We start from the raw sequence: 15,128 nt of genomic DNA on the forward strand, positions 1-15,128 counted from the left end.
GTGACTGAGGTGTCCTTGAGCAAGACACCTGACCCCCAATTGCTCCCCGGGCGCTACGGATAGGGCTGCCCACCGTTCCGGGCAAGTGTGCTCACTGCCCCCTAGTGTGTGTGCGTTTAGTAGTGTGTATGTGGTGTTTCACTGCACGGACGGGTTAAATGCAGAGGTGGAATTTCTGTGGGACTAATACGGATCATCTAATGTAGGTAGTAAGTTTATCAGCTTTCCTCTCAATAGAGGGAAAAACTAAAATATTAGATAAGGAATTACAGTAAAGCACCAGTTTATATATTACTAAAGATCAATAGTATTAAAATCATGTGAAAAGTGATGTAAATCAACTTCACTACAACCACAGCTTTACCATCTAGACCAAACCTGCTGAGCCTCACTTCTTTTCTAAAGCTGCCACCTAGTGGTGACTATGCTGTTTCACACTGATCTGGGTTTAATGACGTAATGTGTGTGTGTGTGTGTGTGTGTCCATCTTATCAGCTCCATATATATATATATAAAACTTCACATGGACTATTGGTGCCCACACAGTATCTGTGTATCTCCATGAGGGAGACTCAGCTAAAAAAATAGCCTCATTTGTTTAAACTCTATTTCTATCTGCCTCTGACTAAATGTGGCCAGAACTACATTTCCCAGAAGTCCACACTCTGCACTGAATCACAGCATCATTTATAAATCATTTATAATCACTTACTTATAGCAAGTTATTTTAACAGTTACACCTTCTTGAGCCTCAATTTATCGCTATTGGTTTATAATCAATCATATAGAATCCAATCACCACAGAAGAGCTCGTCCCCACAGTCGTGTGTGAAGGCTGAGGCCGTATTTTGAAGAAAAAATAATCATTTTCTCCCATTTTAAGTGCAATAATCTACACATTACTATGGAATATATACATTAAACGACATAAAGAAACAAAAGCCAAATAAATATTATGAAATATGTAATGATGAAATATGGAGAGGCAGAGACGCGGACATTCTGCAGAATCGCCCATATACAGTCAGGGCGCAAACAGGGGGGTTATGCAGCATTTGCAACGCAAGGGGGCGCCAAAGCCACAGATTCAAAACGCCACCGTCATAAACTTTAACATTAAAGATCTAAACGCAGCTTAAAAATGACTTTAAGGACGATTTCAGACATTCATAAAGGAGCTTAAAGTGTAAAGCAAACTGTATAGCTGTGATTTCATTTAGCTTCATGTCGAAATTGACTCGTTGATTTACGTCAGAATTGTTATTTTCTCAAAATATCGACTTACTGTATCATAATCAATAAAACTGTCATCTCGTTATTTCGACATGGTTTATACCTAATTAAAATAACTTGCTATTTCAGCATACTAAGTAAATATTACGAGAAACTAAGGCTAAAACTAATGTTTTGTCAGTGTTTTGAGAAAATAAGAGATCATTTTGAGTTATTAGTCAATATGTCGTCAAAATAACAGTATTTCAAAATACTTAGTCATTATTTCGAGGAATAAGAGATCATTGTCAGATAGTAAGTCAATATTTCGGGAGTATAAAAGACTGTTTTGACAGTCAGTATTTCAGTATATTTTGAGATACTCAGTCAGTATTTCAGTATATTTTGAGATACTCAGTCAGTATTTCGGTATATTTTGAGATACTCAGTCAGTATTTCGGTATATTTTGAGATACTCAGTCAGTATTTCAGTATATTTTGAGATACTCAGTCAGTATTTCAGTATATTTTGAGATACTCAGTCAGTATCTCTGTATATTTTGAGATACTCAGTCAGTATTTCGGTATATTTTGAGATACTCAGTCAGTATTTCGGTATATTTTGAGATACTCAGTCAGTATTTCGGTATATTTTGAGATACTCAGTCAGTATTTCAGTATATTTTGAGATACTCTGTCAGTATTTCAGTATATTTTGAGATACTCAGTCAGTATCTCGGTATATTTTGAGATACTCAGTCAGTATTTTGGTATATTTTGAGATACTCAGTCAGTATTTCGGTATATTTTGAGATACTCAGTCAGTATTTCGGTATATTTTGAGATACTCAGTCAGTATTTCTGTATATTTTGAGATACTCAGTCAGTATTTCAGTATATTTTGAGATACTCAGTCAGTATTTCAGTATATTTTGAGATACTCAGTCAGTATCTCTGTATATTTTGAGATAGTCAGTATTTCAGTATATTTTGAGATACTCAGTCAGTATCTCGGTATATTTTGAGATACTCAGTCAGTATCTCTGTATATTTTGAGATACTCAGTCAGTATCTCTGTATATTTTGAGATACTCAGTCAGTATCTCTGTATATTTTGAGATACTCAGTCAGTATTTCGGTATATTTTGAGATACTCAGTCAGTATTTCAGTATATTTTGAGATACTCAGTCAGTATTTCAGTATATTTTGAGATACTCAGTCAGTATTTCAGTATATTTTGAGATACTCAGTCAGTATCTCGGTATATTTTGAGATAGTCAGTCAGTATTTCAGTATATTTTGAGATACTCAGTCAGTATCTTGGTATATTTTGAGATACTCAGTCAGTATCTCTGTATATTTTGAGATACTCAGTCAGTATCTCTGTATATTTTGAGATACTCAGTCAGTATTTCAGTATATTTTGAGATACTCTGTCAGTATTTCGGTATATTTTGAGATACTCAGTCAGTATCTCTGTATATTTTGAGATAGTCAGTCAGTATTTCAGTATATTTTGAGATACTCAGTCAGTATTTCAGTATATTTTGAGATACTCAGTCAGTATCTCGGTATATTTTGAGATACTCAGTCAGTATTTCAGTATATTTTGAGATACTCAGTCAGTATCTCGGTATATTTTGAGATAGTCAGTCAGTATTTCCGTATATTTTGAGATACTCAGTCAGTATCTCGGTATATTTTGAGATACTCAGTCAGTATTTCAGTATATTTTGAGATACTCAGTCAGTATCTCGGTATATTTTGAGATAGTCAGTCAGTATTTCCGTATATTTTGAGATAGTCGATATCTCGGTATATTTTGAGATACTCGGTCAGTATTTCAATATTTTTAGATACTCAGTCAGTATTTCGGTATATTTTGAGATAGTCAGTCAGTATTTCGGTATATTTTGAGATACTCAGTCAGTATTTCGGTATATTTTGAGATACTCAGTCAGTATTTCAGTATATTTTGAGATACTCAGTCAGTATTTCAGTATATTTTGAGATACTCAGTCAGTATTTCGGTATTTTTTGAGATACTCAGTCAGTATCTCGGTATATTTTGAGATACTCAGTCAGTATTTTGGTATATTTTGAGATACCCAGTCAGTATCTCGGTATATTTTGAGATACTCAGTCAGTATTTTGGTATATTTTGAGATACTCAGTCAGTATCTCGGTATATTTTGAGATACTCAGTCAGTATTTTGGTATATTTTGAGATACTCAGTCAGTATTTCGGTATATTTTGAGATACTCAGTCAGTATTTTGGTATATTTTGAGATACTCAGTCAGTATTTCAGTATATTTTGAGATACTCAGTCAGTATTTCAGTATATTTTGAGATACTCAGTCAGTATTTCAGTATATTTTGAGATACTCAGTCAGTATTTTGGTATATTTTGAGATACTCAGTCAGTATTTCAGTATATTTTGAGATACTCAGTCAGTATTTCAGTATATTTTGAGATACTCAGTCAGTATTTCTGTATATTTTGAGATACTCAGTCAGTATTTTGGTATATTTTGAGATACTCAGTCAGTATTTCAGTATATTTTGAGATAGTCTGCGATGAAACGGAGGCAGTAATATATTGTTTTTTCTTTACATATTTTCATTTAAAAACTTACAAAGTTTGATGAAATGCAGGAGCCGCGTCTCAGAAAACTGTCTGATTGGCCAGAGCGAACGTCAATCTTCGCGGCCCCGCCCCTGGGTGGGCGTGGCCGGCTCGCCTCGTTGGACTAAAACTTTGCAACATGGCGACTCAGCAGCTCGACGGAGCGGCGAGAATGGAGGGCGGAAAGCGAGCTCACCCCGGATTCAGCGGCCACAAGTACTCCCTGCTGGTGGTGGTGGGGGAGCACAGCGCCGCGGGGTTCGTGGAGTACCTGGTGGCGGAGATCGAGCGAGGTAAAGCGGCTGTTTTTCAGGCTTTTCAGGGTGCGCGGATGGATGCAGAGAGAGGGAGGCAGCCCGCCCTGACCGCCCTGACTGACCGCTCAGACTGACCGCTCAGTCTCCCAGCCTCTGCTCTAACCTCTAAACTCCTCTTTCAGCTCGTCTTCTTTAGCTCTTCGGCTCTTCCACGTCCTCGTCCTCGTCCTCGTCCTCCCCGTGGAGATGCCTGGGAGGGAGAGAGGAATTCCCAGTGTGACCGTCAGGGGATGGAAGTTCATATTTCCTCTGAGCTGCTTCCCAGTTTATTAAATCCGTGTTTATCAGAGGAAATTCACAATCCAGCTTTACATTCCAAATCCCGTGTGTTACCTTACAGATGAATGCAGTTTCATCATCTTACTGTTGGTGGGCCTAGAATTTACATATGCTAATGAGCAATGGTTAATGGATATTGGTTGATTAATTATGTCTAAAGTTAATTCTAACTTCATTAGAAGTTGCTGAGCCGGTGGACTGGCTCTTTAAGCTCCTCGGCATGTATGTTAAAATTAATTCCGCCAATTTGTCCAAATGTCTGCCTAATCCAGTGTTTGAGGTGTAAAAAGAGGTTCAGAGAGTTTGGTGTGAAGCAGTTCAGACGTCTTTACAGTGGTGGTGATGGGAACCAGGCGTCGCCATGACTACAGCACAGATATAGACACTTTATTTACCATCCAGAACCGCCAGAGAACCTACACGAGTCTTCTGAGCTTATATGGAATGTTGATGATGGAAAACAGTGGAAAATCTGGAATAATGAGTTTTCTTTGGGGACTATTTTGCCGCACAGCGCCCTGCATGTCTCCCTCCACCATGAATGGAGCTGAAGTTCTCTAAACTCTCATAAAACAGCGTCTCAGTCATCAGGCAGTGAATTCAGAACCAGTTCATGTAGGAACTTTCTGTAGGAGCTTTTAGAGGGACGTCTGGTTCCCACCACCACCACTGGGAACGGCTCTGAGTTCTTAACCTTTTAATCACGTAGAGATAAAATAGAATTCCCCTTCAATTTACCCACATACGCCATACAGCTGGCTGTAAGGGGGAGGTGTTGTTGTGTTGAAGGTTTCTGAAAGTGCACCGGCTACTTCAGTAGTGGTGGTTTTTTAGGACGCTTTGGCCTTCAGGCCCTCACGGATCTGCTGCTCCTCTCACATGGTGTTAACTTCAAGAATAGATGCTTCTCTTGGGCTGATTCCCGTTTCACACTGAAAGACAAATGCTGTACGGTTCAAATGTGTCAGCTGGTCACTCATAAACAAACAGTTGGTGTCTTTCTGGCGAGGAATTCTGCAGCCAGTTGACGCATTTCATTCCTGATGATGGACGCGGCAAGCGAGGGAAAACAATGATTCCGTTTGGTCTTGCAGGGAATATCTGATTCATATTTCAGTGTTTTGTTGTTGAAATGGAAAACTGGAGTTGGTTTATCTTTGCTGACATGAAATGAAGAGAAAGGAAACATTCTCAGGTTTCTTCTCCAAAAAATGAAGAGGGGCAGTGAGAGGAACTTGCTGAGAAGTGCTGGAAGCTGAGACAGGGAAGGAGAGAGAGCTGGTGAACGGAAGGGAGGACGAGGCAGAAGTTGGGGCTCAGGGAGAGGTGGAGAGGTGGAGAGGTGGAGATGCCGTGAGGGCCCACACAGTTCGCTCGTCCGTATTCTTATGACGATTCAAGCAGGTGATTACCAACCCTTTGCTGCTCCCGTGCCCCACTACACATCGTTCCTCCATAGGGATGCGCTGGAATGGGAGTATGGACCAGTTCTGGTGTCTGTTAGTAAATCTTTTGATGTTGACACCTAAACCTGTGAAGTTCGGTGTGTTATGTAATATCTGTCCCAGTCTGCTTTTCTGGACATGTTGTAGATACACAGTAAAAAAGCTTCCCAACTGCACGTTTAATTAGAAAGGAAGCCTAATTAATCCTGTTTAATTGGATTAATGAAGCACGGTGTGTAAAACATTGAATGCAGACCGCTGTATTCATAGTGTTTAATAGTAATTTGCTTTGTTTCAACTTCTCAGGGAAAAGTTCTTGTCGCTCATCATGTGTTGTGAATACTTCAGAAAGTTTTGTGACATCACATATTTACCGTTTCTCCCACCTATGCGCCCACCTTGATTGGCAGTGCAGAGAAATCTAACACGTCTTGCTTACAGATGCAGTAAAGCGAATAAAGTGCGGATAGTTTAGTGCAGTAAACATACACCGGTCAGGCGTAACGTTCTGACCACCTCCTCGGTTCTACGCTCACTGTCCACCTTATCAGCTCCACTTACTGTATAGCTGCTCTCTGTAGTTCTACAGTTACAGACTGTAGTCCATCTGTTTCTCTGATACTCTGTTACCCTGTTCTTCAGTGGTCAGGACCCCCATGGACCCTCACAGAGCAGGTACTGTTTGGGTGGTGGGTCATTCTCAGCACTGCAGTGACACTGACATGGTGGTGGTGCGTTAGTGTGTTGTGCTGGTCTGAGTGGATCAGACACAAATTTTTTAAACACTGTCCACTCACTGTCCACTCTATTATACCATGAACACTCATTGAGGGTTCTTTGCGTCATGTAAGTGTTCTTCAGATTGATGGTGAACGTGCTGTAGATGGTTCTGTATAGAACCATTTTGAAGAGGGTTCTATGTGGCACCAAAATGGTTCTTCTGTTTGATATTTGGACCCTTTTTGGTGCTTTATAGAACCATACCCAACATGTTCTCCATCAGCCTAAAGAACAGTTTCACCATGCAGAGAGTTGTCTGAGTGTAGTTCCGTATAGAACACCTTTCTTTACTGAAGAACACTTGAAGAACCGTCTTTTTTTCAGATTGTGGGGAAGCTACAAAACAGTTCTACACATTCAAATCACCTATTCAGCCCCGCCCACTCAGATGGAAGTTATAAGGAGTGTTTTAGCCCGGACAGCCAATCAGAACAAAGCTAATTTACATATATATTAGTCTTAAAGGTACAGTAACAGACACAGCCTGTTTTATTCTAGGGGATAAAGAGAGGCAGGGAAATGGTAAATGTGGCTCTTTCTGGTACATAAAATTGTACAAATGTTAAAAGTGGAATGAAATGCATGAGAAATGTTTGGATATGGGCCCTTTAAGCTCAGTGTTGGGCCTCTACATTGGCTTGTGTTGGCTTTTCATATACAGGCTCAGCACCGTCTGAATCAGCAGGCAGTCACAGGGTTTTCCTTCAATGCCTTCATGACAGACAGAGAGAGAGAGAGAGAGAGAGAGAGAGAGAAGCCAGTCCTCTGTGCTGAGTATAAATAATGCAGGTCATTACCTTCAGCCTGGCTGATCTGGAGCGAGAGTGAAGACGAAAACACTCTCTGTGCTCTCCTGCAGTGAACGTTCTCGCTGTGGCTGCCACAGAACCCAAGAAAACAGTACAGTGGCTCCCTTAATCCAAAGGTTTCCGCTTGGTCCTCTTGGTTTCCTGACCTTCGGTGACAGTCGTGCTGATGTATTACTGGGCTTATTGTGTGGGTGTGATGGGACAGTAGAGGTGGGAATATGACAGTATTTGATTGTTATTGTGATGAATCTTAATGCTGCACTGGACGATCCGCTTCTCTGGAAACTGCATGTTGCTTTACAAAAGAGCGTAATTAGTCCCGTTCATTGGATTTGGTGCAGCTGAGTGTGTGGGAATCGTATTCATAGGTCTTGATGGCAGTTTTTAATAGTAGTATCACTAGTATGACGAGTCTGTGCGGAAAGAAATCGTGTATGGTGAAAACCCATAGAAGTATATGCAGAAACGTTGCTGTGAGTCTGGGCAAGACTGGCCTGTGAACAGTTCCAGGTAAACGGGGGAGCTGCGCTTTCTGTGGATGAAATGCACTATTGTTTACGTTTCTCTGCTGATTTCAATGAGTCGTTTTATAGTTTAGGGCAGGGGTCTTTAATTAAAATTCCATAAGGTCCAGTTAGAGAAGTTCCTCAGGTGAAGGTCCAGAACATCATAACCTCTAACCTGCATCCTGACTCAGCTCCATATACTGTTTACTGAAGTTGATATTGTTGAAATCTGACCGAACTGGACTTTATTTGATCTGACGTTCAGTAAATGGTGGTGAAATCTGACCGAACTGGACTTTATTTGATCTGACGTTCAGTAAATGGTGGTGAAATCTGACCGAACTGGACTTTATTTGATCTGATGTTCAGTAAATGGTGGTGAAATCTGACCGAACTGGACTTTATTTGATCTGATGTTCAGTAAATGGTGGTGAAATCTGACCGAACTGGACTTTATTTGATCTGATGTTCAGTACCTGGTCTAAGTACAGACCCCTGGTCTAAGGTGTCCAGATTTTTGTTGAGAGAGAGAGAGGGGGGGGTGAAGTGTTGGGGGTACACGACCCTCCAGAGTTTTTTCAGAGGCTCGATGAGATGGCTGCGCAAGAGGCCGAAGAAACCCACGTTGTTTCGTGTCGTTTCAGCTGTGTTGGTCCTTTTCTTCATAACTTCTTCATAAGTGCTGTTAATGAACGTCTTTGTAGCTAAAGTTCCTGTTCCACCTTAAATGGTGCAGCAGTTGCATTCAGGAGAACTGCTGCCTTTTAAGGCGGAACAAGAAGATTTAAACGAGAAGCTGGCGAGTAGCAGAGCACCGCCAGCCGCCTGTTGGTGCAGGACTGAGCTTTTTTTTGTTTGAGGGTCTCGTTTTGTAGGGAAGATTTCAACCACTGCCCCTTGTGGCTCAGGTCCAAGGGTGGGGGTAAACGGAGTGAGGGAGTGGGGTCTTCATACGAGGGTTCTGATTCTTCACCAGGCTGTTATGCGTTTGTGTGTCCACGTACACAGAAGGACGCACCTTCCTCCTCAGGCTGCGTTTATCAGGGCAAAGTCCAGCTGTGTGCCTGTAAAGAGGAAGCGGTGTTGCAGCGCTGCAGCTCCATCCCTGCTCACGCGCTGCCGTCGTCGGAGCTATTCAGGGCCGTTCTATCGCCCCCACGTTCCTTCCTCTATCGTCTGCAGCATGTGCTGCCTCTGATTTCCACCGCCGCTATCTGCTGCTGCTCTCCAGGGCCATGTGACTGATTATTGAAGACGACATACATCCTCTTTGTCGCGCTGACCACTACTTCCTCCTCTTCCTGGTCAGGCGACGTGGCCGAACATCAGTGAGCCGAGGGTGAGGTTTGCTCTGGCCTGTACGTTACGCCTCATTACAGGCAGCAGAACGTCGAAGCCTTTGCCCACACAGGAGCAGACGGACATGAGACGAGTGCTTCCTCTAATGTATTATTTAAGCTCCACCCCCACCCCAGCACTGTACACTCACATCCACCCCCAAACACACTAAAATTAGGAACCATCCCAAGATACGAATTAGTGATGCTACACTTACTAATCAAATCATTGGTAATTAAAGTAGAGATTACATCTGAATATATTCTCTCTGGGGGAAGATGGGGGTGGGGGATGGGGGGTATTTGCATAAATATTCACATTAATATCTCTGCTCATTTTCTATCTTTTAATATATTGTGTTATCAGAGCTTTAACTGCCTGTTTCAGTTATTAAGCTGTGCTGGTCCGGCTGCTCCGTCTGACTGACCGGCTGCGCCGCCTGATTTTTCACACTAATTTCACGTTAAACAGGCGTCTGCATGGACACCCGCAGAATCCTTTGATCTTCAACTCGAGGTTATAATTACATTGTTTCTAATAAATAAACATTATAATAATAACTCCACATGTTCCTGGTTCTCCTGAGGTCAGAACACCTGACACGGTAAACGGAACCGTTCTAACCTCAACTTAGGGTCTTCTTTATGATGCAATATCCCGACCATCTTCCATAAAATCATGACCAAAATAAAAGTCCCTTGGCGCTTGAGCTTGTAGACAAACGTTTTTCAGTGAGCTGAGCGCTTTTAGAACCGCCTTATTTTGCTACGTTGTTAATATTTCAAGTTTTCAAGCATAAAATCATGGCAGACTATTTTATTCAGAATTTAGCAAATTTAATTACTTTTTTTTAGTTTACTTAATATATGATTGGACGGCTGTGCCATCTGATATTTTTAGTCTTTTGGAGGCAAAAAGAAACTAAAATGAGTTTTACATGGATGCAGTGAAAATTTCAAGTAAAAGGTTTTGTTGAACAGTTTAAAATTTCATGTGTTAATCAAATTAGTTTGGGGGAAAATAATGGACTTGGACAAAATCAGTGACCCATATAACAATCGTTCTGTTCCCTTTGCATTGTTTCCCATCTAGACACGCTCCGTTCATGCGGCAGAGTAATCAAGTGGAATAATTTACATTTTTTAAACGTGGTAACTATTAATCTGTAACGTGTGTGTGTGTGTGTGTGTGTGTGTGTGTGTGTGTGTGTGTGTGTGGCAGAAACACTAAAAATGTAGTGAAGCCAATGAATTAATATGTGGCTACAATAATAAAATATTTCATCGATGTAAAAAAATGTGTCTACGTCGTTCGAACACACCGGCTGCCGTTTACATTGTGTGAACGTGTCATGATGACTGGACCAATAGAAATGCTTCAAAATCGCCTGGATTACAAACTTCATATTAACTTGCGTTAAAAGTGCAGACTTCTGGCTGCGGACGGGCGCCTGGCACATGCAGCAGTGTGGGATGACCAGATATGTAGTTTTATCGTTTCTTACGTCAGGGTTTGTTTTCTCTCTGATGAAAGTGACTCGTGGAGAAAGCCGAGGCTGTCCTTCAACGTTTAAAGAGGTTTGTGGACAGTGAGCGAAAGCAAATGCCACAGAGGGGTCAGCCGGTCCACCAGCATTAGCTCAGCTGTGTCCTCTCTTGTTTTCATTGTGCGAGTAACCTTGAAAGCGGCGCCTCGCAAAGCTGAAGCTCAGCGGCATCTCGATTTAACAAAGTCTGCAGAGAGGCCTGTGATGGCCGTCACTGTCAGTCGTTAAGCTAAACATCCTCTGTGTCTGGAAGGGGAATCCCACTGATATTTCAAAGTTTCTGCATAATTAGATGATTAATATGTAAATAAAGAAGTCAGAGCTGCTCACAGTGGTGGTGATGGGAACCAGACGTCCCTCTAAAAGCTCCTCACAGAAAGTTCCTACATGAAATGGTTCTGAATTCACTGCCTGATGACTGAGACGCTGTTTTATGAGAGTCTAGAGAACTTCAACTCCATTCATGGTGGAGGGAGACATGCAGGGCGCTGTGTGGCAAAATAGTCCCCAAAGAAAACTCATTATTCCAGATTTTCCACTATTTTCCATCATCAGCATTCCATATAAGCTCAGAAGACTCGTGTAGGTTCTCTGGTGGTTCTGGATGGTGAATAAAGTGTCTATATCTGTGTTGTAGTCATGGCGACGCCTGGTTCCCATCACCACCACTGTAAAGACGTCTGAACCTCTCGGTTTACACCGCAAACACAATTATGGAGAAAATTTAGACAAATTAGTGGAATTCTCTTTTTAATATACATGCCGAGGAGCTTAAAAAGCCACTCCACTGGTTCAGCAACTTCTAATGAAGTTTCAAATGCAGTTAGAATAAACTCGACATAATTAATCAACCAATATCCATTAAAGCATGGTTCTTAGCATATTTAACTTCTAGGCCCACCAACAGTAAGAAGATTAAAAACACAATTATGCAGAAAAACTGGATGGATTCTCTTTAAATTTCACATGTGCTGTAAATATCACAGGTGACGCTGCTCAGCCAATCAGATCTGTGCATTACGATGAGCTCTGAGACTCGAGTGAGTGACGCCACACAGGGGAGGGACGAGGAGAGAAACAGCAGTCAGAGAAGAAAGTGAGTCAGAGGGAAGTTATTCCACATGACGTGATCTAAACAGAGGAAACTGACAGTAAATGTTGGTGAAATCTGACCGAACTGGACTGTATTTGATCTGATGTTCAGTAAATGTTGGTGAAATCTGACCGAACTGGACTTTATTTGATCTGATGTTCAGTAAATGTTGGTGAAATCTGACCGAACTGGACTTTATTTGATCTGATGTTCAGTAAATGTTGGTGAAATCTGACCGAACTGGACTTTATTTGATCCGATGTTTAGTAAATGTTGGTGAAATCTGACCGAACTGGGCTTTATTTGATCTGATGTTCAGTAAATGTTGGTGAAATCTGACCGAACTGGACTTTATTTGATCTGACGTTCAGTAAATGTTGGTGAAATCTGACCGAACTGGACTTTATTTGATCTGACGTTCAGTAAATGTTGGTGAAATCTGACCGAACTGGACTTTATTTGATCTGATGGTCAGTAAATGTTGGTGAAATCTGACCGAACTGGACTTTATTTGATCTGATGGTCAGTAAATGGTGGTGAAATCTGACCGAACTGGACTTTATTTGATCTGATGGTCAGTAAATGGTGGTGAAATCTGACCGAACTGGACTTTATTTGATCTGATGGTCAGTAAATGGTGGTGAAATCTGACCGAACTGGACTTTATTTGATCCGATGGTCAGTAAATGGTGGTGAAATCTGACCGAACTGGACTTTATTTGATCTGATGGTCAGTAAATGGTGGTGAAATCTGACCGAACTGGACTTTATTTGATCTGATGGTCAGTAAATGGTGGTGAAATCTGACCGAACTGGACTGATCTGATGTTCAGCTGTCGACTGTATAAGATGCTGATATTCCTACTCGGCTACTTCAGTAAACAGTCTCTGGCACCGAGTCATGACGCAGGTCAGATCTTATGATGTTCTAGACCTTCATCTGAGGAACTTCTCTAACTGGACCTTACTGAATCTTAATTAAATACCCCTGATCTAATTTTTTTTTCCATTTTTCAGACCATAAAACAAAATATTTCAAAAATAATTACAGAAATAAAAACAGCATCAATATCAGGACTAATAATACCGAGTGTAAGATATCGCTGTTGTCGGAACAAAACCTCGTATCTCCGATTTTGATGTCAGTTTTCGACATAGTTTAAAAATGCCTGTTGTTCTTTACATTGTGTGTAAATTGATGAATGGACCAAAACAAATGACCTAAATTGACCTACAATGACTCCGGTTCCATTGACTTCCATTAAAAGTGAAGCGTGTTTTTTTCCCTTCTCCTGTGAAGTGACCGTTCTGGAGATACGAGGTTCTGTGATGATCTACGCCGTTCGGGTCGTGTTTAGTTTGATTTAAGGACGGGGCTGTTGAGGTTCAGTGTCCACAGCAGAATATCAGAGAGTGCAGTCTGTTTTTCAGGTTTGCTTTAATTCTAAAATAATTAGTAAGGGCGGTAAGTTCAGGGCGTGTTCCGCTCGTGGGTGTTTTTCTGCCTGCGACGCTGGAGCAGTTGAGTGTTGCTGCTGTGCAGGGCGTTGCTCTTCCCCTCATACAGGAGCACTAACGTCCAGAATCATTTTAATATGATCATAACTCGAGCGTTCAGAACCCCCGAAGAGCGTCGAGTCAGAGCTGTAAAGTGTCTCCGGCTGTTTGAGGGGTGGAGCGATACAGCAAAAATCTTATCATGATACTTTGGGACGTGACCTGCACCACGTTATTAAGTGGTGGTGAGGTTTAATAAGTGCCACACATGTGTGTTCATTTTGGAAACTTGTTAGGAAGGACAGAATTACTGTAACATGCTCTACTATAATAAACTTACAACTACAGTTGGGTGAGGACAAATTCCTGCTCAGTGTTGCGGTCATTCTGTTTCAGCATGAAAGAATGTCCGATCACTCCTTACTCCTTATGTCAGGGGTGCACAGCTCTGGTGCTGGAGGCCGCAGTTTGGAGGTTTCCCAGCTCAAACATTCCGGCTTAACCTGGCAATTAACAGATAAACGGAGAAGGTAAATCACCAAACCGGCCCTCCAGAACTGGAGCGGTGCACCCCTGCCATGTATAATGTGCTGCTAGAGGCGATGTTGGAAGAGAATCACAATAATAGAGACGTCTGTCTGATCGGTTGGAATGGACAGGTGCTGTTTTTAAAAACCAAAAACTGAAAAATGAACTGGTTTGTATCTCTACAGTAAAATAAAGCTCTGCTGGTCCTTCAACTCAGTTTAACAGTAAATGGTCTTAAACGCTGGAGTTAATGTAGAACTGCTGATTCACCCTTTAACCCTGAAGACCAGCGCAGACGGCTGGTCACCATAGCAACACAGACCACAGTCTCGCCCAGCTAGTAGCTACGAAACGGTAAAGAGAGAGATTTAAGACGGACGTCGATAATCAGGAGACGAATGGGCTGATCAGTGTTTATAGTCACTCCAGCTGGTTTCCTGATACGTTTAGTCTGAAAAAAATCAGATCTTCTCATTTGCCAGCACATTTGAACAAGAAGCCGGAGAACGACAAGCGACTTCAGCCTCATGAAAAGTTGAACGCTGAGACATTTTGCAAGAAACTGATCGACTTTTGCGGAAAGTTTCCTGCCGGAGATGCGAGAAAAGTGACTGTGGCTGAGCCAAAGCTTAAAGCAGAGCAGCGTAAGTTTTTGCAGCGTTATATTTTTTAGCTAGTACATCAGCTCATGCTGAGGCATGTTTACGGTCAGGATGGTAAAGTGGACAGAAGTATTGTGGCTCCCAAGGTGGTTTGATTTCTGTTGAAAGGCCTGAATGGCTCTTCTTGGCTTTTGGGTTGTGACCCCTGGCTTTAAGGTTTGTTTAGTGGTGTTACAGAACATTTTGCTGTTGACTGTAAACATGTACGTGTGCATCTGCCCACAGGCTCGGCGCAGAGACGGTGACCTGAAAAAGAACTCGCCCCGCGTTCTGTACGTTAGTGTTGACTCGGCGGCGGGGGTGTCATTTCGTCTTGGGAGGAAATGTTTGTCTTTCGGTTTCATTTTGAATGGCTCACCAGTTTGAATGGCCACTTATTTAACCGCAGCTCTGCGGCTAAACGCAGTCCAGACCCAGCGGGACGTTAACTACTTGTGTGCAGGCACTGAAGTGTAATGGTGCAGCGCCGAGTGTTGTGAGCTGACGT

The 15,128-nt window shown here is 41.8% G+C and overlaps 1 protein-coding gene across 1 annotated transcript in view; it reads left to right on the top strand.

Annotated features, from left to right (window-relative positions):
- Nucleotides 1-3,945: 3,945 nt before the first annotated feature.
- map1sa (microtubule-associated protein 1Sa) overlaps nt 3,946-15,128 on the top strand; it is a 41,975-nt gene continuing 30,792 nt past the window's right edge. Inside the window, exon 1 of the mRNA XM_017681795.2 lies at nt 3,946-4,134. Coding sequence (XP_017537284.2) covers nt 3,981-4,134 — 154 coding nt within the window. The 5' untranslated portion in view covers nt 3,946-3,980. The remainder of the gene's footprint in view (nt 4,135-15,128) is intronic.

This window comes from Pygocentrus nattereri, chromosome 15, assembly GCF_015220715.1.
Source record: "Pygocentrus nattereri isolate fPygNat1 chromosome 15, fPygNat1.pri, whole genome shotgun sequence".
Lineage (NCBI taxonomy): Eukaryota > Metazoa > Chordata > Actinopteri > Characiformes > Serrasalmidae > Pygocentrus > Pygocentrus nattereri.